This window comes from Primulina huaijiensis, chromosome 15 (assembly GCF_012295235.1).
Source record: "Primulina huaijiensis isolate GDHJ02 chromosome 15, ASM1229523v2, whole genome shotgun sequence".
Taxonomy (NCBI): Eukaryota; Viridiplantae; Streptophyta; class Magnoliopsida; order Lamiales; family Gesneriaceae; genus Primulina; species Primulina huaijiensis.
In genome coordinates this window covers 2,558,976-2,582,616 of record NC_133320.1, presented here as the reverse complement: position 1 = coordinate 2,582,616, position 23,641 = coordinate 2,558,976, and the positions used below count along the sequence as shown (strand labels likewise).

At 32.9% G+C, this 23,641-nt stretch overlaps 2 protein-coding genes across 2 annotated transcripts; both read right to left on the bottom strand.

Annotated features, from left to right (window-relative positions):
- Positions 1 to 8,130: 8,130 nt before the first annotated feature.
- LOC140959512 (AP2-like ethylene-responsive transcription factor TOE3) lies at positions 8,131 to 11,314 on the bottom strand. Its single transcript, XM_073417383.1, has 10 exons — positions 10,504 to 11,314; positions 10,355 to 10,380; positions 10,174 to 10,204; positions 9,983 to 10,070; positions 9,443 to 9,588; positions 9,307 to 9,351; positions 9,036 to 9,127; positions 8,813 to 8,940; positions 8,651 to 8,716; positions 8,131 to 8,558 (listed from the first exon to the last, which is right to left on the bottom strand). The coding sequence occupies exons 1-10, from the start codon at positions 11,010 to 11,012 to the stop codon at positions 8,376 to 8,378; spliced, it is 1,314 nt and encodes a 437-aa protein (XP_073273484.1). The 5' UTR covers positions 11,013 to 11,314; the 3' UTR covers positions 8,131 to 8,375.
- Positions 11,315 to 19,115: 7,801 nt separating this feature from the next.
- Positions 19,116 to 19,960, bottom strand: LOC140959810 (ethylene-responsive transcription factor ERF011-like). Its single transcript, XM_073417824.1, has one exon. It carries the CDS (start codon positions 19,750 to 19,752, stop codon positions 19,255 to 19,257), a length of 498 nt encoding a protein of 165 aa, XP_073273925.1. The 5' UTR covers positions 19,753 to 19,960; the 3' UTR covers positions 19,116 to 19,254.
- Between the last annotated feature and the right edge of the window lie 3,681 nt (positions 19,961 to 23,641).

Sequence of the window (23,641 nt, the reverse complement as noted above, 5' to 3'; positions counted from 1 at the left end):
GCATTGTTTGATGATTGTGGTCAATTACAATGGCCAAGGGACACCCTTATGAATGAAAGCTCATGTCTTTTCACATGAAAATCATTAAATACATGATTATTCAAAATCAAAACATACATACATCATTTTGCATATCTTCTTCTTCCTTTCTTCAAAAAGAGAGAGTTCCTTCATTTCCTTGTGAAAGAACTTGAATATTTGAGTGCTCATTATTCAAGAGTTGTAGTTGTATCTTGGGAGAAGATTGCCACAAAACTCAAGCACATTGTGAGGGCAAATTCTTCTTAAGGAGAAAGTGTTCAACACTTGCCTCTACAAAGCCATTTCTTTGTTTTCTTCTTGTTCTCCTCTCATATTTTGTATACCCCATCAAACAATCTTAAGAAGAATTTTGGGTTTTGATCATTTGCAAGAAGAATTTTCAATGGCTTCATCATCTACAACACATCATCCAACCATTGCACAAGGAGAGAAACCAGAAAAATTTTCTGGTGCGGATTTCAAAAGATGGCAACAAAAGATGCTTTTCTATCTCACAACCTTGAGTTTGTCAAGGTTCTTGAAGGAGGATCCTCCCACCGTTGCTGAAAACGAGACTGATACCAACATGAGGGCCGCTTTGGATGCATGGAACCAAAGTGATTTCCTTTGCAAAAACTACATCCTCAATGGACTTGACAATGCATTGTACAATGTGTATTGTCAAGTCAAGACCGCCAAGGAACTTTGGGACATGCTTGATAAGAAATACAGAGCGGAGGATGCGGGCTTGAAGAAGTTCATAGTTGGGAGATTTTTGGACTTCAAGATGGTGGATTCAAAGTCCGTAATGAGTCAAGTGCAAGAATTACAACTTATCTTGCACGAGATTCATGCGGAAGGAATGAGTCTAAGCGAGTCCTTCCAAGTTGCTGCATTGATCGAGAAACTCCCTCCGTTGTGGAAGGATTTCAAGAACTATTTGAAACACAAAAGGAAGGAGATGGGATTGGAGGATCTCATTGTGAGATTGAGGATAGAAGAGGACAACAAGAGCACCGAGGCCAAGGCAAGTAAGATGGCAGCAAGGGTGAACATTGTTGAATCGAGTTTCCAAGGAAAGAAGAGGAAGTTTGAGAAGCAACCACAACAAGGCCAACAACCACCAAACAAGAAGAAGTTCAAAGGCACTTGTTATAACTGCGGAAAACCAAATCACATGGCTAAGGATTGTAGGAAGCCAAAGAAGGGAAATCCTCAAGCCAACGTTGTTCAAGAAAGGTCGGTACCATTTGATTTTTCTCAACTTGATTTGTCTGCAGTTATTTTGGAAGCAAATTTGGTTGAAAACTCCAATGAGTGGTGGGTTGATACCGGAGCAACTCGACACATTTGCTCCAACAAGGGGATGTTCTCCACATACACTCCATCGACCGGGAGAAAACTATACATGGGGAACTCCGCTACGTCTGAGGTGGTGGGCACCGGAAATGTGGTATTGAAGATGACATCGGGTTTGGAAGTAACCCTTGTTGATGCACTTCATGTACCAGACATAAGAAAGAACCTCGTGTCGGGGTCTCTGTTGGTCAAACATGGGTTTAGACTAGTATTTGAGTCTAACAAAGTTGTATTGACAAAGAGTGGTCATTTTATTGGAAAAGGATATCTCGATGAGAACCTTTTCAAGTTGAATGTAATGGCTATACGCCAAAATGTTGTTGAAAGTAATAAAGGAAAAAGTTCTATTTACTTGCTTGAGTGTTCTCATTTATGGCATGTTCGTTTAGGACACGTAAATTTTAATACCTTGCAACGTTTAATGAAACTTGAATTATTGCCTAAACACAACGTCGATCCAACACAAAAATGCGAAATATGTGTTGAAGCAAAAATGACCAAAGCGCCTTACCACTCGATTGAAAGATGTACAACTCCTCTAGAACTAATACACACCGATCTTGGTGATTTAAAGTTTGTACAAACTAGAGGAGGGAAAAGATACTACGTGACATTCATTGATGATAATACAAGGTACTGTTACGTATATCTTTTGAGGTCGAAAGATGAAGCTCTTGAAGCATTCAAATGTTATAAGACCGAAGTTCAGAATCAACTAGGCAAACAAATAAAGAGGGTTCGAAGTGATAGAGAGGGTGAATACGAAGGACCGTTTGATGAATTCTGCACATCTGTGGGTATAATTCATGAAACTACTGCACCTTATTCACCACAATCGAATGGCATTGCCGAAAGAAAGAATCGAACTCTAAAAGATATGATGAATGCTATGTTAATAAGTTCAGGACTACCCCAAAACTTGTGGGGGGAAGCAATACTATCGGCTAATTACATCCTGAACAAGATACCCCACAAGAAAAATGACAAGTCACCTTACGAATTGTGGAAAGATCACAAACCTTCCTACAAGTACCTTAAAGTGTGGGGGTATCTAGCTAAGGTTGAAATACCAAAGCCTAAACAAGAGCGAATTGGACCAAAGACGGTCGACTGCATATTCATCGGGTATGCACATAATAGTAGTGCCTATAGGTTTATAGTGCACAAATCTGAAAATGCAGAAATGAATACGGGCATGACAATTGAGTCAAGAAATGCAGTATTTTTTGAAAATATATTTCCTTGTAAAGAAAGGAAAGAAAATGGTTCTAGCAAGCGAAAACTTGAGATGGAGCATGCAGGTCAAGTACCTACACATGAACCAACTCTAAATGAAAATGCTACACCATTGGAAAGTTCTTCAAAGGAGCAAGAACCAAGAAGAAGCAAAAGAGCTAGAATCTCAAAGTCCTTTGGTCCAGACTTCCATACTTTTATGTTGGAGAATGAACCAAAAGACATACAAGATGCTCTGGCTAGCCCTGAAGCTCCCTATTGGAAAGAAGCCATCAACTCTGAAATGGATTCCATATTGCAAAACCATACTTGGGAACTAGTGGATTTTCCACCAGGTACCAAGCCATTGGGATGCAAATGGATATTGAAAAAGAAAATGAAAGTTGATGGAAGTATTGAAAAATACAAAGCCAGACTTGTGGCCAAAGGCTATAGACAAAGAGAAGGTCATGATTTCTTTGACACGTATTCACCAGTTTCAAGAATAACATCCATTCGTGTGCTCATTGCTATTGCAGCTTTGCATAATCTTGAGATACATCAAATGGATGTCAAAACAGCATTCTTAAATGGTGAACTTGAAGAAGAAATATATATGGAGCAACCTGAAGGCTTCATTGTTAAAGGACAAGAAAGAAAAGTTTGTCGTTTAATTAAGTCACTATACGGACTTAAACAAGCGCCCAAGCAGTGGCACGAAAAATTTGACAAAGTAGTATTGTCAAATGGATTTAAGATTAATGAGTGTGACAAATGTGTTTACATTAAAGGCGCTCGAGAATCTTATGTGATGGTATGTCTATATGTGGATGACATGCTAATAATGGGGAATAACCAAGAGTTGATTAAGGGTACAAAGAAAATGTTGACGAAACATTTTGATATGAAAGATATGGGTATTGCTGATGTAATTCTAGGGATTAAAATCTTTAGAACTCCAGAAGCAATAGTCCTATCTCAGTCTCATTATGTAGAAACAGTGTTGAAGAAGTTTAACGCTTATGACTCTACCCCAGTAAAAACACCTTTGGACGTGAATGTCCATTTGGCAAAGAATCGTGGAGAACCAGTTTTCCAATTGGAATACTCCAGAATTATTGGAAGCCTTATGTACATCACTAATTGTACTAGACCGGACATCGCTTGTGCGGTTGACAAGTTAAGTCGGTTTACAAGTAATCCTAGTGATGCACATTGGAAGGCGTTGACAAGGGTGCTTAGATATTTAAAGCACACTTTAGAATATGGACTAAATTATTCAAAATATCCTGCAGTACTTGAAGGATATTTTGATGCAAATTTGATTTCTGACACCAATGACTCCAAATCCACCAGTGGCTATGTATTTAGCATTGGTGGAGGAGCAGTCTCATGGAGGTCAACGAAACAAACTTGCATTGCTAGATCTACTATGGAATCGGAGTTCATAGCGTTAGATAAAGCTGCAGAAGAAGCTGAGTGGCTTCGCAACTTTCTAGAGGACATTCCGTGTTGGACAAGTCCAGTGCCAGCAATCATGATACATTGCGACAGTCAGTCGTCAATTGCAAGGACACAAAACAGTATGTACAATGGAAAGTCTCGACACATTCGTCGAAGACATAATACTGTGCGACAGTTGATCTCTAATGGAGTTATATCTGTTGATTATATTAAATCAAATGATAACTTAGCGGATCCGCTTACAAAAGCATTAAATAGAGATCAAATATACTGTCTGTCAAGAAGAATGGGTTTAAAACCTAACAAATAAAGTTCTCATAGTGGCAACCCAACCTTGTTGATTGGAGATCCCAAGATCTTGGTTCAATGGGACAACTAAATTATGAGAACTTGAGGAATCACTCCTCATTCCTATGACGATGAGTGAAGTTGCCTACAAAGGTAGTGAGGTTAAGTATTGTATTTTTAATGATTCCGTAGCTTGCAAAAGCGGGGTAAGTAGGATACCCTTTTACAAGGAGATCACCTATGTACGTGTGAGGACGGGCCGCCTCGATGAAACACGTATGAAGCCAAGATGTGTTCCATGGCCAAAACGGACACAACCGATAAAACAAATGGAAATGGAAGAAAGGCTATCATGTGGATACAGTTGTCTGGGTTTACATGAACCGCCAAGAAGTTCAAGACATCACGTTCACTTCGTGGCCTAGTAAATCCGATTGTATTCCACTAAGGAAGGTTCAAAGCCAAAAGCCACCTCTCCTGATGTGATAATTTTTCGTATATACTCTCTCTTATGCATCACGAGCATTCATGCATTAATTTCATTCATGTGGGGGATTGTTGGAAAATTTTGATGCTTAATGAATGAAAATTAAGCAAATAAATCAATGTGCTTGATTGAAAAAATTCGAAAAGAAAAACGAAGCTTAATGAACGAATATTAAGTTCGGTGGTTCTGAATTAAACTCGAAACGAGTTCATCATATGTTGAAAGAAACTCAAACGAGTAGTCAGAACATGTAGGGGACGAAAATCGGGAAAAAAAAAATTCGTGAACAGTGACTGGCGCGCGGCTGCGCACGGTTCTGCGCGCAGCCGCGCGCCCGAACCTGCCGAGGGCAGGAGCTGGCGCGCGGCTGCACAAGTTCTGCGCGCAGGCGCGCTCGGCAGCGGGCGCCAACGTGCGCGCGGGGGCGCCTGCACGCGCCCCTTCGTGCTGTTTTCGTGTCCCTTCGATTTTTCTTGTATTTTTTCATTTCCTTGGCATTGTTTGATGATTGTGGTCAGTTACAATGGTCAAGGGACACCCTTATGAATGAAAGCTCATGTCTTTTCACATGAAAATCATTAAATACATGATTATTCAAAATCAAAACATACATACATCATTTTGCATATCTTCTTCTTCCTTTCTTCAAAAAGAGAGAGTTCCTTCATTTCCTTGTGAAAGAACTTGAATATTTGAGTGCTCATTATTCAAGAGTTGTAGTTGTATCTTGGGAGAAGATTGCCACAAAACTCAAGCACATTGTGAGGGCAAATTCTTCTTAAGGAGAAAGTGTTCAACACTTGCCTCTACAAAACCATTTCTTTGTTTTCTTCTTGTTCTCCTCTCATATTTTGTATACCCCATCAAACAATATATATATATATATATATATAACGTGAATGAATGAAGAAAAGGATACATTTCTAGCGCTAAGCTACCATTTTGGCCAACTCCCAACCAAAAGGGCAAAGGCAGCGTTGAGTCGTGGTCGTACTAAATTTAAAACATTGATTTGCACAAACAAAATAACACACATTTTGCCCAAATTTGAATGAGAATTAAAGACAACGTAAACTTTTTAACCGATGAAGAAATTCCAATGGGGAAACCCACGAAGACCCTTCTTCGAAAGAATTTGTCTATTTTATTTATTCCTTTTTCATTAATATATATGGACCACTTCTTTATTATTAGTACTATTATATATGTGAAAATGTTTAATTAGCTAGTTATGTGCAAGGAATTAGAAGATGTATAACTTTCATTTTTATTTGTCAACGAGATAGGACTGCAGCATTATGCGGTGTGCATTTAAAGCATATATATATTTGATCTTTTGTGATACGATCTCACATATCTATATTTGTGATATGAGTTGAATCGGTCCATATATGTTGACATAAAAAATAACGCTTTTCATTAGTTGGATCGGAGCGAATATACATTTTTCAAAATTTACTCGTTAGACAATCTCATTAATTTTTTTTTGTCGAATTAATAAAGCCTCTAAAAACCTCACATTTGATAATTAATAGTGTCGCGTACGTATGCTCGGGTTTGAATTTATAAAATGCGGAGATTTCAACGAGCCTACAACTCATATTTTTCAAACAGCTAGCTAACATCAATAATTTTCCCATGATGCATCATGCACGTCATTTTTATCACTATTATTAATGCTAGCATTATTGTACATGTATTACCTGTGTATTATAATCTAACATATATATAAATATATGGAATGTAATTTATTGAATATGATTTCTGGGAAAATTGGATAAAAATTTGGTCTGCCAGATCGTATCAGAAGTGGTCACACAAATACCTTCGAGCATTAGCTAGTATGAATATATCGCTTTTCTTGTTTTCCGTCGTCGGTATCTTCGTCCTCGTCATCGTTATCGTCGTTGATATTTTTATAATGTGGTTATTTGTTATAATAATTATGAGAAAATGTGAATATGATGATCTCTGTGGATTTTGCAGAATTTCGTATGTTATTGCAAAAGGAAAGAATCTATGATGCTGGTATCTGAACCAGTGCTAATAACGCAAAGGAACAAATTAAACCCTAGCTATTATTTATATTTCCTCCCATTTATATAATAAAACACTCACATGCTCACAGAATATCTTAATTCAATCTTGTACCAACATGAGTAAATAATATAATTTTTTTTTAATAACCTGGAATAAGATAATCAATGATGACGTCCCAGATGATGAAACTGCACAAATATTTTAATAATTTTGTTCCCAACTAGAATATCATAAAGCCTTGGATGATCCCTGCCACATATCTTGATATTTGTTTTGATAGAGATATTTTAATACAAGCAAATATTATATAATGTGGTGTATATATGTTTGTGCGTATAGGTACTTGTACGTGTATATACAATATGTGTACGTGATTTTTATGGAAACGATAAAACTATAAATTTTGTCGAAATGATTTTGTTTTTTTATCTCGCACATATGATAACTTGGTATTTTTTCCCCAATCTTGGTATGTTTTTCTCGTTGTCGAACATAATTAATTACGTGATACGAGATATTGCTGAAACAAATATTATTGATATAGCGCCAGACATTGAAGAGTCCGAATTCACGTCGACACTTTTTTAGAAAGTATTAGAAATGAAAACAAAGAACAGATTATGGATTATGATCAAACTTGGACAACTTTCAGGACCAAAAGCATCCGTATGCCTATTACAGGGTGAAATTTTTTTTTAAAAAAAAAATCTACATGAAACACATGCAAGTGAAATATATACGTCCAACGGGGAAATATTGCATCAATGTTATTTTCTTTCGATGTACCTTTTATTTTATCTAGAACATTGAATGGTGATGCATCTAATTATAAAGTCAATTTTTATAAATTTTAAAGAATCTAAGATAATTCTACAAATCCAAATTCATTTTTTTAAATTTTGATTAAGGAAGGAAATAGAGACAATCATTAATTATCAATTAAAAGAATTGGTGTACATTATTATATGTCAAATAGAGTACGAGTTAATACATTGGAATATAGGTGGATCGAAGTCCTTGAGACTTTAGTAGAGTTAGGTTAAGTCCCTCTCGCCATAATAGCAATCCCTGTCTAATTTGTTTTCGCTCATCAAATTTTGCTGCTTCCAAGTTCACACAAGATGGTGACAACTCGTCTCTATATCCACTCAAATTTCACATGACAAAAACCACACATTTTATTATTATTATTAGCCCCTTTTATTAATTAATTATCGGTTTCGGTTTCGGTCTAAAAAAATGGAAAAATTGTGATATTGAAAGTTCATAAGATTGAATATTATGAAAAACTAAACTAGGGTTACATGTACAAGCTACATAATGTTTCCACCGAGTTAAAATGTTCGAGGTGGATCTAGAAATTTAGCTGGTCCGATGACCGAATCGAATTTTTTTTATTTTTTTTTCAAAAAATTACGTACACGAGTAAAATTTGAAAAAAAAAATAATTCGAAAAGGGTATCGAGAAAAATGGCATGGTAGAAAACAAAAAAAAAATCGACTAATTGGGTCTCGTGAGAGGATGGATTCCACTGAGATTTTGTGCCTGCGGGAATCCTGATGATGCTGCAGCATGGGCAAATAATTGTGTTTGGTTATTATTCGTCTGCCCTTGCCGATCACTTCTTGGACCTGAAAATTCTCCTCCGATGTATCTTCCGCTCACTAGAGGCAACTTATAAATCTGTCATATTTTTTTCCAAATCTGTGAGATATATGTTGAACCTAGGTGGGTTATGATCGATTTTTTCATATAACTGAAAGTTGGAAACTTACATGATTTTGTGACCTTCCATGATCGATTTGCTCTGCTGAAGTCATCCTCCAGGAATCGGGATTAGGCTGCTTTTTCCCATTTTGGAAACAGTGTTACACTCATGGGATTTCGCAAAATAGTCTAGTCTGAGATGGCAAACACTAAAAGTTGGACAAATTAACCTTGGGCCATGATTCTTGGCGTCTCCAAGAAACTTCAGATTTGGTCGAAGAATCTCGACAGTTTTGCTTCGGAGCTGATGAATTTCCTAAGGTCAAGTCCAAATTGTGGTCTGCTGAAGTACTCTCCTCTGGAGTACAAAAAAAGAATTTCTAGACTTTATTATCTTTTTTTTATGATTAAGGATTGGAAATTGATCAAATATTCACATAGCTAATTATTTACCTGCAACTTTAAGTTCATCGGCATAACTGGTGGGATCAAAATTAGTGACAGCATCCTTTCCATGACTCTTGATTGCAGCTCTATCATAAGCCCTACGATATATATCACAAGAAACAAATCCAAGCACAGTCTCAAAAAAATTTATCGTTTTGGAAAGTCCGTATTTTATGAAGGTGTAATTAATATATTAGTCCTAAAGCGTAGAGATTTCCTTTTTGTTTAGTGTTTGAAAGAGCATAGCATCCTGATTATTCAAGCAAATCAGACCCACCTAGCAGCTTCAAGTTCAGTGTCGAAGAGACCCAAATAAACGTACCTATAAAATAAAGCCTGAATCAATGATTGAATAAATAAGTTAAAGCTTCCAGAAATTAAATATTATTATTAAATAAAAATATGGGGGTCACTTTTTTCCCAAAAACTCGCCCATTCTAGCTTCCCATCTGCCACATTTATGCAAAGTAACACCTCTATACTTGGAACTCCCTCTTGGATAACCACTACTTTGTCTCCTCAGTACGTGCACGAATTCTTCCTTTGTTAAATTGTTCATCTGCATTATGCACCATAGAATTTATATATATATCGACAGCCCATGTTTCAAACAACACTGATCATAGGATCCACGAAAGAAAATGTCGAGAATACAACTGTTTCAGGTAAGGAAAAATACTGTGCAAGATAACATGAAAACAGAATGTTTTCTGTGCTTTGATATTGGTAAATACAGTCTCGCTCTTTAATTTAAAATCACAAATTTGTAATCAACTGACCGATTTTCAAAGTGGATTTGATCTTGTAAAGAATTTTGAATAAATAATTTTGCCAAATAATTAATGAATTTGATCATAAAATACAACAAATTTGATATGAAAACACAAACACGAGGCATATATACAATCATTTTCTTCTCGTCTCCCTTTCTATATGTCGGACAGATGACTTACTTGTTTCAAGTCATCTGCATAATCATTTAAACTAAAGTTTATGTCTGCTTCCACTCCTCGGAACTTAATGGCTGCCCTATCGTATGCGCTGCAGTATTACATTACTCGTTATATAACAGAAATCTTGGGACAATTTCATTTGATTTTAATATGTTCTAGCGAGAGAAAGCAGAAGAGACGGAGGATCATACCGGGCCGCCGTGTGAGCCGTATCGAAACCTCCTGTACAGGTTAAAACTCAAGTTTTCAGAATTCATTGTTGATCGAGAATTCTCATGAGGATAAGCCTTCGTTTGCTACGTTTATTTTGGATCGAGAAAAGATATTTTCAAGAAAATTTATTTATCAATGAACGTATATTAGAAAACTTACCCAAGTAAACCTGCTTTCCACAATCCCTGAATTAAGAGGATAAATAAATAATAAATAAAATAAGTACAGATATAGATATAGATATATATAATATAATATAATATAACATAGATATACAAGATGTCATTAATTTGCAGACAAAAATATACCATATATGGGACTCCCAGCGGCCAGTTCTCCGGTAAAACGTGACACCACGATATTGAGAACTCCGGGACCTGGGTCCACGGCGGCTTTTCTTGAAAGGCTGTGCCACTTCCGCCGTGGCTTTCCCGGAGGCTGTCGCGCCTCCGCCTGACTCGGATTTCCGGAAGTTAACTCCCACCCAGTGAGCTCTCGGAAATTCGGGCGGCGCCTCAGTACTCCTCCCCGTTCCAGACTCACCTCCCGGGAAAAACTGCCAGGTCACCGGAAGTTCACTTTCCGGCGAGCAAGTACCTGTTTCATCACCTTTGTTGTTAGCCACAGAAAACCCAAAAATTTTACTGCTTCTTCTTGCGTTCCTCTCTGCTGCATCTTCTTCATCCGCAACCTCCTCCATAACTACCGCCGAAGAACTTGAATTCGAAACGGATCCGACCCGTTTTCCTTTCTCATCAGAACATCCCCCCGAGTTATCTTCCCTTCTTTCATACGACGAATCGTTGAGATCCCACATTCTTAACCCCAAAAATATATTGAAATTACAACGAAGAAAGTATTGATCCAATCTCTCCACTTGAAGGAAAGAGAAATGACAGTATTGTATATGTTACCCTTTGCTGATACAGCCTATATATATTGCATAATAAAAATGCTTCGATTAAACTGTAAGTTGAATCTTGGAAGAACATTAAAAACCTATGATCATAGGGTTGCCCAAAAAAGGTACTTGTAGTATAGAAGAAAAATGTGTCGAAATTCCCATTTCAACGGTTCCATAGAGGGGATTTTTCTTTCCTATCTATATTATATCTAGCTTACATCATGACACAAGTGTTAGTGTGTGTGTGTGTGTGTGTGTATATACATACATACATACATACATACATACATACATACATACTCATGTTGAAATAATTTGTTTACCATCAAATTAATATGTGTTTGAGTTTTATTTCGTTAAATATATTTTATCACAAAAACTTCTATGAGACGAAGTTTGTGAGACAAATATTCTATTTTGGTTATTTATAAAAAATATTATTTTTTTATTGTAAATATGAACATGATTGATCCATTTCATTAATAAAGATATGTGAAACATTCTCACAATATATCTACTCATTATTTATTTTCTCATAAAAGAGGAGATATTATAAGAATGATTACTTTTATAAAAAAAATAATTTATATATATTAACGTTCTTATAAATATCTCTTATTTATAATATCACGAGTTTATATATCACGTACTATTACATAAGATTTATAAGAAGTAGCTTGTAAAAAAATCAAAATAGCATACCACATATGTTCAAATTGTCTAAAACTAGAGGGATGCCTTTTTGTTAATGGTCAATCAAGTACTAAATACTTGAGACATGGTTTTCTGAAATCTTTTCCATTTATAAATGCCTGCGGTGGGTGTTCCATTTAACCATTCTTCTTCCCTTTATAGTCTATATGTGCTGGGATTCATTTACCCTTTAATCACTCTAGCTAGGCTTTAAATATTGTTGTGAACGGACATCTCAAAACCTGGTCAACGGGGAGTTCGAGAAATTAAAATTTCGATCCAGAGACAAACCAGCTCGATGGGCTTAATCATTTTGCGTTTGATTTAGCAGGATGGGCTGGTCTATCATTTGACGGATATTTTATACTGCGTGTCGGGTCGGTCTCACGAACTTAACTCATTTTTTGTGCGATCGGAGCAATATATCACCAAAAACTAGAAATACATGTCGTATTAACAAGGAAAAAACATGTGTATGAATTCATTGATTAATCGAGAATGACATTTATGGAACTTTGAAAGTTAGAGATAAAATCGCCTTATTTTAACCAATAGATTATAAATATTTTTCATATGGATCATATTATTGTATATTTGGGCTTTATATGAAGGGTAAGTTGTTCTGCAGTTCCTATATTCAAACATAAATTGACTATAAATCTGTCAGAATTTTTTGTTTCAGCTCATTGGACTCACACGGTTTTTCATTTCAACTATTTGAACTTGAAAAAATAAAAGATAATAATTTTCATACCCAATTTGAGTTCATTGATATTGTTAGTACATATTTTAGTGCCTCGATTTGAATGTTTTGTACCAAAATTTATAAATAAATTTTACAAAATTTATAAATGAATGCTACAATAACAAATTTTTTTTCTAAATACATACTCAAAAATCATAGTTTGCATATAGAATCGTTAATTCATATATCAGTACCTTATTTTGAATGTTTTGTACACGAATTTGTAAAGAGTATGTCTCTTGTGAAACAATCTCACGAATCTTTATTTATGATACTGGTCAACCCTATCGATATTCACAATAAAAAGTAATACTCTTAGCATAAAAAATAATATTTTTTCATGGATGACCCAAATAAAAGATTCGTCTCACACAAGTTTTTGTCATTTGTAAAAACATTTGAAATTTTGTAATTTCACGGATTGAATTATTTAGCAGATAGCGGGTTCATTTACTAGTTATGCCACACATGTGAACCCGCTAAACATTCAAGATCACGCAGTCAAACTTTTTAGTCAACCAATTAATTAATTCGAAAGTTGACATTTTGATTCATATGTTCATGCGGAAAGACTGGAAAGAAAGAACCGTCTCTTTCTTAAACAACAAATTTCCGACGTTAACAAATCGAAAAGCAAAAACATTTTTCTACTTACAATAACCACAAATGGAATGTACCAACTAATTTCTGAGGTTAAACAAATCGATGAATTTCAAATATATTTTAATTGTTTAGAGAAATAAGATTACATACATTAAATTCGTCACTTTCACAATAATTATTATGAATTTCAGGTTATTAATGATGATGTCATTAGAAATATATTCTAATTTGTATTATTAATATATAAATAAGTAAAGTGTAGATTTAGATTTATAATATTGTTTTATTGTAAAATAAAATTTTATGTCTATATCATGGATTTCAAATCCATCGCAAGTCTACCCTTAATGTTTTTTGTCTCAATTTTCAGAATATAAGGTTTTAAAATATCTAGTCGATCATTTTCAATCATAATAAAAATAATACAGATATAATACAGCATAAAAACTTTTGTTAATGGTGTGCCGACATGTCAAGCCAATTTTAGGTGTAATTTGGAAATTTTCAACCCAATTTATCTATTTAATATCGCAAAATGAGTCGATATGACAAACCTAACTCATTTTAGCATCTCTGCTAGTTGGCAAAAACTTGTGTGAGACGGTCTCAAGGGTCATATTTGTGAGACGGGTCTCTTATTTGGGTCATCCATGAAAAAGTATTACTTTTTATGCTAAGAGTATTACTTTTTATTGTGAATATGGGTAGGGTTGACCCGTCTCACAGATTAAGATCCATGAGACGGTCTCACATGAGACTCACTCCTGCTAGTTACGAGAGTTTCACGATATAACTGTATTCTAGTGTTTGATATGATTATAAGCATAATAAATTGAATTAATTAATACTATATATATAAATGGTATGTTTTAAAAATATAAAAAAACAAAGAATACAAAATGACATGAGAGACACGAGATCTGTTAATTTATACTAGTGTATTTGTGCACGTGGTTCGTTCGTGTACAATATTTTTTTGCTAAGTAATTTGATTTATATTCTACAAGGATAATATTATAGTCGTAAAAATTAATAAATGATCAGACTATCATTTGAATTGATTATATTTATATGAGAGTCATATCATAATTTTAAAAATTATCGAAAGTTGAAATAAAAAAATAAAACAAAATAAATAACAAAAATGTAATATTTATATCATATAAGGATAATTTTGGGAAAAAAAAGATTGTGTCTTCTTCTATCAGTATGAGGAAGATTCTTTATACTAGTAAAAGATGTGCACGCGTTGCATGTGTTATTATTATTTTTAATTTGATCTAATGATACTGAACAATTAACACGAAATTATTTTTAATTTAGAAGAGTTGTTCGATTTAAAATGAAAGTTTTGTTTATATTTTTTCTATGTAAAATATAGAGTGACTTGAGGAGGTTTTTAGTAGCCTAAGAACGATAATTATGAAATTAAATATTTTGGTATCTTTTAAAATAGTTACTCTAATGGTCTCACACTTGATAATATAGTATAGATATAAAAATAAATGAGTGGAAGAACTGTGATGGTCTTGACTACGTTCTACAGTTAAATTGGGCCTTCAATAAAACTGGGACCAAGCCAGGCCCTGTTTTGATGTCCATAAGAGCCATTAGTCCAACTTTTCAGCCCAATAAAGGTAGAAGCTATTCAATATTTGCTTTTGGTTTTGCTTCTCGCTCCGTATCGAGCAAATAAATTTTTTTGGTACATTTACTTTTGATTAAATAGTAATTGATCTGTAAACTTTTTATCAATAGTCTAATTGGTACAATGATAATTGCGATATATTTCAAATATGATTAAGATTAAAGTCATTTCAATCGAATTTATTTTTCTCAGTTAAATTCATCATTTCAAGTGCAACATGAGAGATAAAAATTGGGGTAAAATATTATGTCAGGTTAAACAATTTAATGATAATTAAGATGTATTACAAATACACCAAAAAATAAATGTCATTTCAATTAAATATATTTCTCTCAATTAGATCTATCAGTTCAAGCCCAACTAAACGGTAAAGAGAGTGAAAATTATGCTAAAATATTATATCAAGTTTAAAATTTTCAATGATAATTTTGACAAATTACAAATACAATCAATATTAATGTTATTTCATTTAAATCCTTTTGTCGGATCAAATTCATCAATTCAAGCGGAACCTAAGAGTGCAGTTGGTGAGATGTTTTTGAAATATATTGGTTAATCTATAAACACGTTTTTTTATACTTAATTTTGTTTTAAAAAATTAATGTCTCAAACGTTCGTATCCAGTTGTGTAGTTCGGATTTTACCAGACTATCTCGATGTGATAAAAATAAAATAAGTAAAGTACATCGGATCCTTTTTTCATTAGTGTGGCTCCCTGAGCCGAAAAAGACATAATGATCATTGATGTCAAGAGATTGTATAGATAATAAGCGTCTTTTGACTAACTTCTAGACAAAGAAAAACGTGAACGAATCGATCTCACACTGGAACGAAGAGAGTTCAAAAAGTGCATATATGATACTGTATAGTAGATGATGGTTTAAAATTTTGATATATACTATTCATATCAATAAGATATATCTTCTTTTCGGGAATTCTAACTAGAAATTTAAATTTAAAATTGCTAAACTTTGAAATTTATATTTTACGCATAGTTAGAGTTATATATTTTTACAAAAAAACTCCCGTGAAACGGTATCACGAGTCAATTTTGTAAGAAATATATTCTATTTAGGACATTCATGAAAGAGCATAGTTGACTCATCTCACAAACAAAAATTCGTGAAACTGTCTCACAAAAAATCAATTAATATTTTTTATTTAAAATTTTAATATAATACATCACAATTTATTTGGTTGTCCTTCTACTGCATAATTTACATCAAGGTAAAGGCTTTCTATTAAATAATTAATCCTTTTATCAATATAGTCGATAGTGCGTATATGTGAAAATAATTTTATCCTATGTGGAAATGGATATATTCCAATCATATGAAACAACAAAAAAATCCAATATTAGACATATTAATCAATTTGTCAAAATATCGCAATTTTTTTTTAAAAAAAAATAATAAACTATTTGGTGAAGTGGATTGAAGATCGTGGGAGCTCAAATAGTGTAAACAAGGGGAAAGTGATTTGACGTGAATTGTGACCTCTTTCCATTCTTTTCCGCCATTTCTGCCGCCAACGGTGCCCACAACCGTCACCTAGTTGTTGCTCATAAAATTAAAATTTAAAATTAAATTTAAATACCTAATCTTTAAACCAAACGAGGGAAAAATACCCATATTCTAGTACTGAGGACAATTCCCATTTCCCACTTGCATCACAAAAATGATATATGTTGCCAATTCGAATGAGTTGTCTACAAGCTTAACGAAAGTATGTAAGAGGATATTTCTCTAAATTTATTTTGTTTCTAAATAATTTTATGGATTTTTCCTAAGTATGCTTGTTTGGATTTAGTTTCAAAAATGTCTAATCATCAAGTATACTATATTTTACGAGGACATTGAGTTCTAAGATTATCTCTATCGTGTTCAATATATATTAAACTCTAATATTAAGTATATATGTAAATAATGGAAAAGATTATACTTTTTATTGAGAGTTTTACTCTTGATGTAGTCTCGTCCATTGGATGAGTAAAAGACATTTAAAACCGGTCCAAAAAGAAATAAGTAGGATTCACCACATATGATGATTATGCATACACAAATAAAATATATTTGATACCCTCAAATAATATACTCGGGTCATCTTCAGTCCGAGCTCTGGGTAGTTATGAAGCAAGGAAAGAAGAAGGGAGCAAGAGCTCGGATAGTACGAGCTCAAGTAATATAACCAAGAGACAGTGGTCCACATCACGTTTATTTACTCGGACATCCGGATACATGTGTCATCTCCAACATCACATATATGAGGCACCGTGAATTAATCATCATTATGAAGTCTTTCATCACACGTAGGGGTGATGTAACTTGGCTGAAGCGAGCATGGGTTGTCAGACTTTTCAGTGACAATGAACAGAGTGTGGGAGATCATCTCGCCATAAGTAGTAGTTGAGCACTGAAAATAAAGTCATCATTAACTTATCTCTTATAAATACTTGATTCGCTTGACAAATCAGACATTCAGATAATCTTGCAATAAATACACACACCCTCTATATATACCAAAAAAAGCACTTAACACACTTGAACATCGAAGTGGTCATACCGGATTATATTCCGACGTCCTAACAACTTTCTCCGTTCTTTTAAAAGTGCGCAGAGATATCAGAGCCCAGGATTTTCATCTAAAAATCCAATATATCAGGACAGCAAACATACCGATCCGATGTGATTGCCCACCACGCTCAGACCCGATTCACCCAATGACCAATATCCGATGTAGCATAGTCAGATATTTGACACACATTAACATATCCAAACTTTGAAACAATTGCATAAGACCTCTTCCACATAGGTCGACCTACTCATACAATATAATAGGCCCATATTATTATAAAATTTACGGTTGTCGACTGAAATTCACCTAATGAATAATAGTAAAATCCGATCTGTCTATGGTACTGTAAATTTTACGAGGAGCCCATACAAATCCTAAAATCATGTTGCAGCAAAATCCAACGTGTTGAAGGTGTGGTGCAAGTGAGTTGACGCGGGGTTGAAGTTCGACGTATTTTACAATTTGAGTTTAGATTTTATTACATTTACTCGGCAGATCGAGTCGACTGATTTATATGTGTGAATGCAAAATTATACTTTATTTTTAGTATATATTAACTTTGGCTACTCGTGAAACCAACTCCAGCAATTGGTGGCCCCTAATTTTCCATTGCTGTGCCCCAGTCCCCAACTCCACCACCCCAAGTTGGATCCATCGATCACTTCCTCCTCCCCTCAATCATTAATTTTCTTCAAACGAATCAAAAATATAATTGTAATCAACGACATGATGACAAATTATATACTTTTTTTTTTTGGTTTTCTTCTTCAATATTCATTTTTTTTTTTTGGTTTTCTTCTTCAATATTCAAAATATAATCAAAGTCTCACGTTGAAAATACATCAAAAAAATAATGAGTTAATAAAATGGAATGATATTTTTATGATAAGAAACATTCTGGGTAAATTTTAAAAAAAATTTCATGAAAGTTTAGACTTAAAAAGTAAACAATATGATATNAAAACTTTCTTTCCTATTTTACCCTTTCTTATTTTTTATATTATATTTTTTCTTAACAAATAATATTATATTCACCGTCATAAGGAAACTGTTCACGTGAAAAATAATATTATTTCTTCTCCAAACTAGCCACTGTGAAAAATAAACTCTCTTCTTTATGTTGTGACGTCATTATGTTGTAATATCATGAATATTTAATATATTAGCCACACGTATTCAGGACACACGCAACGCGTGTGCCACGGTTACTAGTTATTTTATTAAAGTTGAGGATATCATAATAACTATTTAGGAAGGACACCAACTTTTTCTTCCAACTTTAACCTTATATGATACTAATATTACATTTTTATTTTTATTTTAATTTCAACACACACTTTTATTTTTATTTTTTTTATTTTAAAAATTCAGATATCAATTTAGTCCGTCCATAATTTGTCAAATTTCACTTTATTCCATCGATAATAAAAAAAATTGTACACACACATCACGTGTGTAAAGTAATTATTATATATTAACAATTTACACTTTCACAAGAAACTTGATTTAAAACTCGTCAGGGAAATAAATATTATAATATCGTATTGAAAATAACGATAAATTTTTTATAAAATCCAATTTTTAAATATTGGTTTTATGTCGATACAAAAACATCCCACTCAACCTTTGCCCTTATCCAAAAAACAAGATAAATTTAATGGCATGCGGCTGCAGACTACGAGGTGCATGTGACATTGAGTAATAAGGACCAAATTTTATACTACTATATATTATAAGACAGAGCGGATAATTAAATTAAAAATAACAAAAATTATCAAATAGATGAGAATTTGAGATTTTACAAAATCAAATTATATGATGCATGTTGGATAATAAAGAAGGAAGATATTTGAAATTTATACATCATATTTGGATTTAAAAATTATGAAATTTTAAATATGTTTTTTCACTTCGAAATGCCATTCACCCTCGTCAATGGTGGGGTCTTCCAGCTCCGGCCTTTTGTTCAGATCAATCTGTTCTTGAAACCAGCACGGTTTCAGCGACTGAGAAGCACGCTCCTCCTCATTTGCGGCGGGGGCCGCGGACAATGTGTTCGTCTGGACTGCGTCGAATCTGGCTCCCACCTCCGCCGCCTTTTTCCGTATGGAGTCGGCGGACAGGTCTTTAAGACCGCAGCAGATGATCTCATCTGGGAAATTGAATTTCGCCGTCGGGCCCCGGAGGTAGTACACGGCGGTGTCATAGGCCCGCGCCGCCGCCTCGGCGGTGTTGTAGGAACCCAGCCAGATTCTTGATCGCTTGTTGGGCTCCCGAATCTCCGCCACCCACTTGCCCCACTTCCGCCTCCTTATGCCCTTGTATGGCTTCTCGCTCCGCCTCCGAGTCACAGCTTTGATTGTACAGTCGCCGCCGCCGCCAGCTTCCATCTCTCTTTGGAATCTAAAATCCCTCAAATGTTGAGCACCAAACTCGTTAACAGCGTCTCTACCAGTAATAGAAAATGTCTCAAAAAATTATAGAAAGAAGTGAGAGGCTATACAGATCGTCGCTTTCTTTTGTGGATTTTGAGTTCTATTTCTTCCTCGTTCAAACCAGATTTTATGGGCAAAAAGTAACTTACAAACGACTAAGTTGATATATAAATAAATAAATACATACAAATAAGAATGTATATAAATGCATTCATATACTATATATGTGTATGTGTATGTGTATGTGTATGTATATATAGGTTTACAAAAATTAATATGAGACGGTCTTATGATTTAATTTTGTGAGACATATATTATATTAGAGTCATCTATGAAAAATCAAAAATATTATTTTTTTATTATAAATATGGATAAAGTTGACATGTTTTACGAATTAAGATTCGTGATATCATCTCACCAGATTCTTATTATGTATTATAATTAATCATATTAACATATTAACACAATTATATATAATCATAAATATAAACTGATTATTACACATAATATTGTGAAAGAAATATTAGGTTGTATTTGAATGCTATGACTTGATTCGATGGCTTTGGATTTGGATTCATTAACACTCAACTTCTCTTCACTACGATTTTAATTCAATGTGTTTCAATTTTCAAATAAATCTTCTTCAATTTAAATTTATTTTTTTATTAATCAAATCATCAAGTATAAGAGTTATTTCAAATACAAATTTTAAAATACACAATTTAAATGAAATCCTTCATAACAACTGAAATCTTTACAAAAACTCATATGGATTTGCTATTCACATAAAATATTTTCTAATGTCTTACATTCTTGAGTAAGTATCTTGTGAGACGGTCTAACGAATTTTTATCTGTGAAACTGGTCAATCCTAACTATATTCAAAATAAAAAGTAATACTCTTAGCATAAAAAGTGATACTTTTTCATAGATGACCCAAATAAAATATTCGACCCATGAAATTGATTTGTAAGACAGTCTCACAAGAGTTTTTGTGTACAGTCTTATATCAATCCCGTTTAAAAAATCATTATTTATCAAAAAGAGGTTAAGAAACTAGAAACAAGGTCTCCATGTTTCTATTTCTTGTCTTCTTCTTCTTTTTTTCTTTTTTTTTCCCCATTTATACAATAGAAGTTATCTTTTTATTTTATTATACGTATTTTACTAAAAATTCCATCCGTCTTGCCTGGTTTATTCATATTACATTCCATTTTTGCTTTTATTATATTATGATAAACAACATTGGTTTATTTGATTCCCAAAAAAAAGAAGAAGATAATTTTCCACTCTCAAAACATCACTTTACACTTGTTAATTTGTTTAAAAAAACCAAAAATTCATTTTCCAAATACGTGCTAACAAGAAAAAGAAAAACGAAAAGTAAAAACACTTCTCTTTACAAAAAAAACCCAAGAGTTTGCTTCCAATTTTATAAAAATATATTAATTATTATGTACCTTCTTGGTTAGTTTATTATATATTCCAAATTTTTATGTTTAATTATTTCTTATGAATGAAATACTTCATTATAGTATAAAGATCTCTTCTTAAAACTGTTTAAACGATTATTATTTTTAGATTTATTGTTTGAGTTAAATTGACGGACAGTATCCGTCACTCCTACACCAAAAAAAATTATATATTTCTCATACATATTCACTTCATAGTCAAAATAGGCAAAATAATTGTGCCACCACCACGACAAAACATGACTATTTAGAATATTAAAACCTAAAATATGTCGACTTAAACCAAGAATTTTCTCATTTTCCCGAATATTAACATATATTATGCTAAATTAATTCATCACTTCCTATTCGAATGATAAATTAACAGCATCCATCTTTATCGATTTTTTTTCAAATAAATAGGTCGGTCCCTTTTTTTTAATTATTATTATTGTTTCGCTGTCTGAAAACGATATTGGGAAAGAAACGGATAGAAAGATTCGATTAAAATATTGGATATTTTGTATGAATAAACAAGTAAGCCCTACTACTTATTATTAAACTTCATTCTGTATAATTTTAATATGAACCTTATAGATATATATAGACTTAAATTAATTATCAAACAAATATTAGGAAAAAAAATATTTATTGGAATGTAACACATACATCCGGTGACAATTAAGACACTAGGATTCGATAGATTAGAAATCTCAATACGTGAAATTAATATTCAAATTATACTTATATAGCAACATAAAAATTTTTTTTTTGTGGCACGAATTGAATATTTTAATGATAAATGATTCTTATGTTTTTTTTGTTTACTTTCAAAATAATATTAATTAATTGTTTTTATCCAACAATTTACTATTTTTATAAGATTGACTCTCTTCCTTATTTCTTGAGTATATATTAATTTCTACTATTTTTTAAACATTGCGCATTTTTCTTTGGTATGAGTTAATTTAATTCTATGCTCTTTTTAAATCGATTCTATTCGTCAAATATTTATTTTATCTGCCCCGAGCAATAATTATCATTAATAATGAGTATATACTAATGTTTTCCCCTTTATAAAATATGTTCCTAATTTCCTATGTAACAAGAAGTTGACTCAATCATGGGTCGACGCAAATAAGAAATAAAAGAAGACAAATTAAGATTAATACATAATACGAAGCGGAGTGTTTGGCACGTATTAATTGCACAATTAGTGTATTTAAGATTTAAGATTTAAGATTAAGATAATATACGTTTTTCATTAATAATAATTTGTAGGACGTGACTGCTATGTTGTGAAGACAAAGTAATATCGAGTGAATGATAGTTAATGAGATGTTACCGATCTTTACGACTTGACATTTCTGAAAATAATTAATAATAACTTCATTCCATAAGCTACGAAATATTTTTTTTCGTTATAAATAATTAAAATATTATTTATATATTCATCTCAAATTCAATTACGAAGATTATTCTTGATAATATTCATAGCTGAAAATGCTCTCTTCACTATAGTGGTTACGACGATTAAAATAAAAATCGAAGTCACAAGTTTGTAAACTAATGATTATGACACACATTGTTATTTGTACTATATTTCTAGAAAATATCATCTAAGTCCTTGTAATTCAGAAGCTTCAAAATTCACACTAATACTCATAAAAAACTTCTCAAATTGATCAGGAAGTGACAAATGCTCAATATGTAAATTTTTTTTGGGTAAAAGTGAGACAATTTAGTCAATGGATAATTTCACATCAAAATTAATTAATTCATTCTTACATTTGATGTTCACAAGAAAAAAATCACGACTCACATATGTAAGAGTAAATGTGAATTGTTCGATACATCTTTGTGGCTATATTTTAGGAAACAGTTTAGTGCGAATGATGAAATTCGATATTTTTACATCATTTTACGTCCAACTCAAATGTTACTATATTTAAGTTCAAATAGCTATATTATTAATGTATCATCCACCATATGAGTCGATTGATACTTGTAAGTTGAAGTTAACCCGTATGATGATGGAGATTGATATATATTATTTCTCGATAAAAATAATTATAGCTGACTATTTCTCGAACTATGCCGGTGCCATGTTAGATATTATAATTTAGCATGATTCCATAGGTTGTACCTAACGGTAATTATTAATTTCATCACTAGATTGTATCAAACCATTCAAAAAGACTTTTACGGATTCTCCTATTTTTAATCCGGCCACATTGCGTAGACTAATTTAAATTTCACGCTCGAGTATAAATTTATTTTGTCGCTTCTTTTCCTTCCTCTCATTATCTTGTTATTGATAAGAATTTTCGAATTGTACATCATAAATCGATTCAATTGAAGTTGAGGAAATGCAAATGTGATAAATCCATATT

What these genes read in the sequence shown, in the direction of transcription:
- LOC140959810 (XM_073417824.1), bottom strand. Translation starts at nt 19,752, where the DNA reads ATGGAAGCTGGCGGCGGCGGCGACTGTACAATCAAAGCTGTGACTCGG.
- LOC140959512 (XM_073417383.1), bottom strand. Translation starts at nt 11,012, where the DNA reads ATGTGGGATCTCAACGATTCGTCGTATGAAAGAAGGGAAGATAACTCG. An exon ending in ACGGCTCACACGGCGGCCCG is followed by an intron (nt 10,071 to 10,173) that starts GTATGATCCTCC and finishes GTAATACTGCAG; the next exon opens with CGCATACGATAGGGCAGCCA. An exon ending in GCCAAGAATCATGGCCCAAG is followed by an intron (nt 8,717 to 8,812) that starts GTTAATTTGTCC and finishes GGGAAAAAGCAG; the next exon opens with CCTAATCCCGATTCCTGGAG.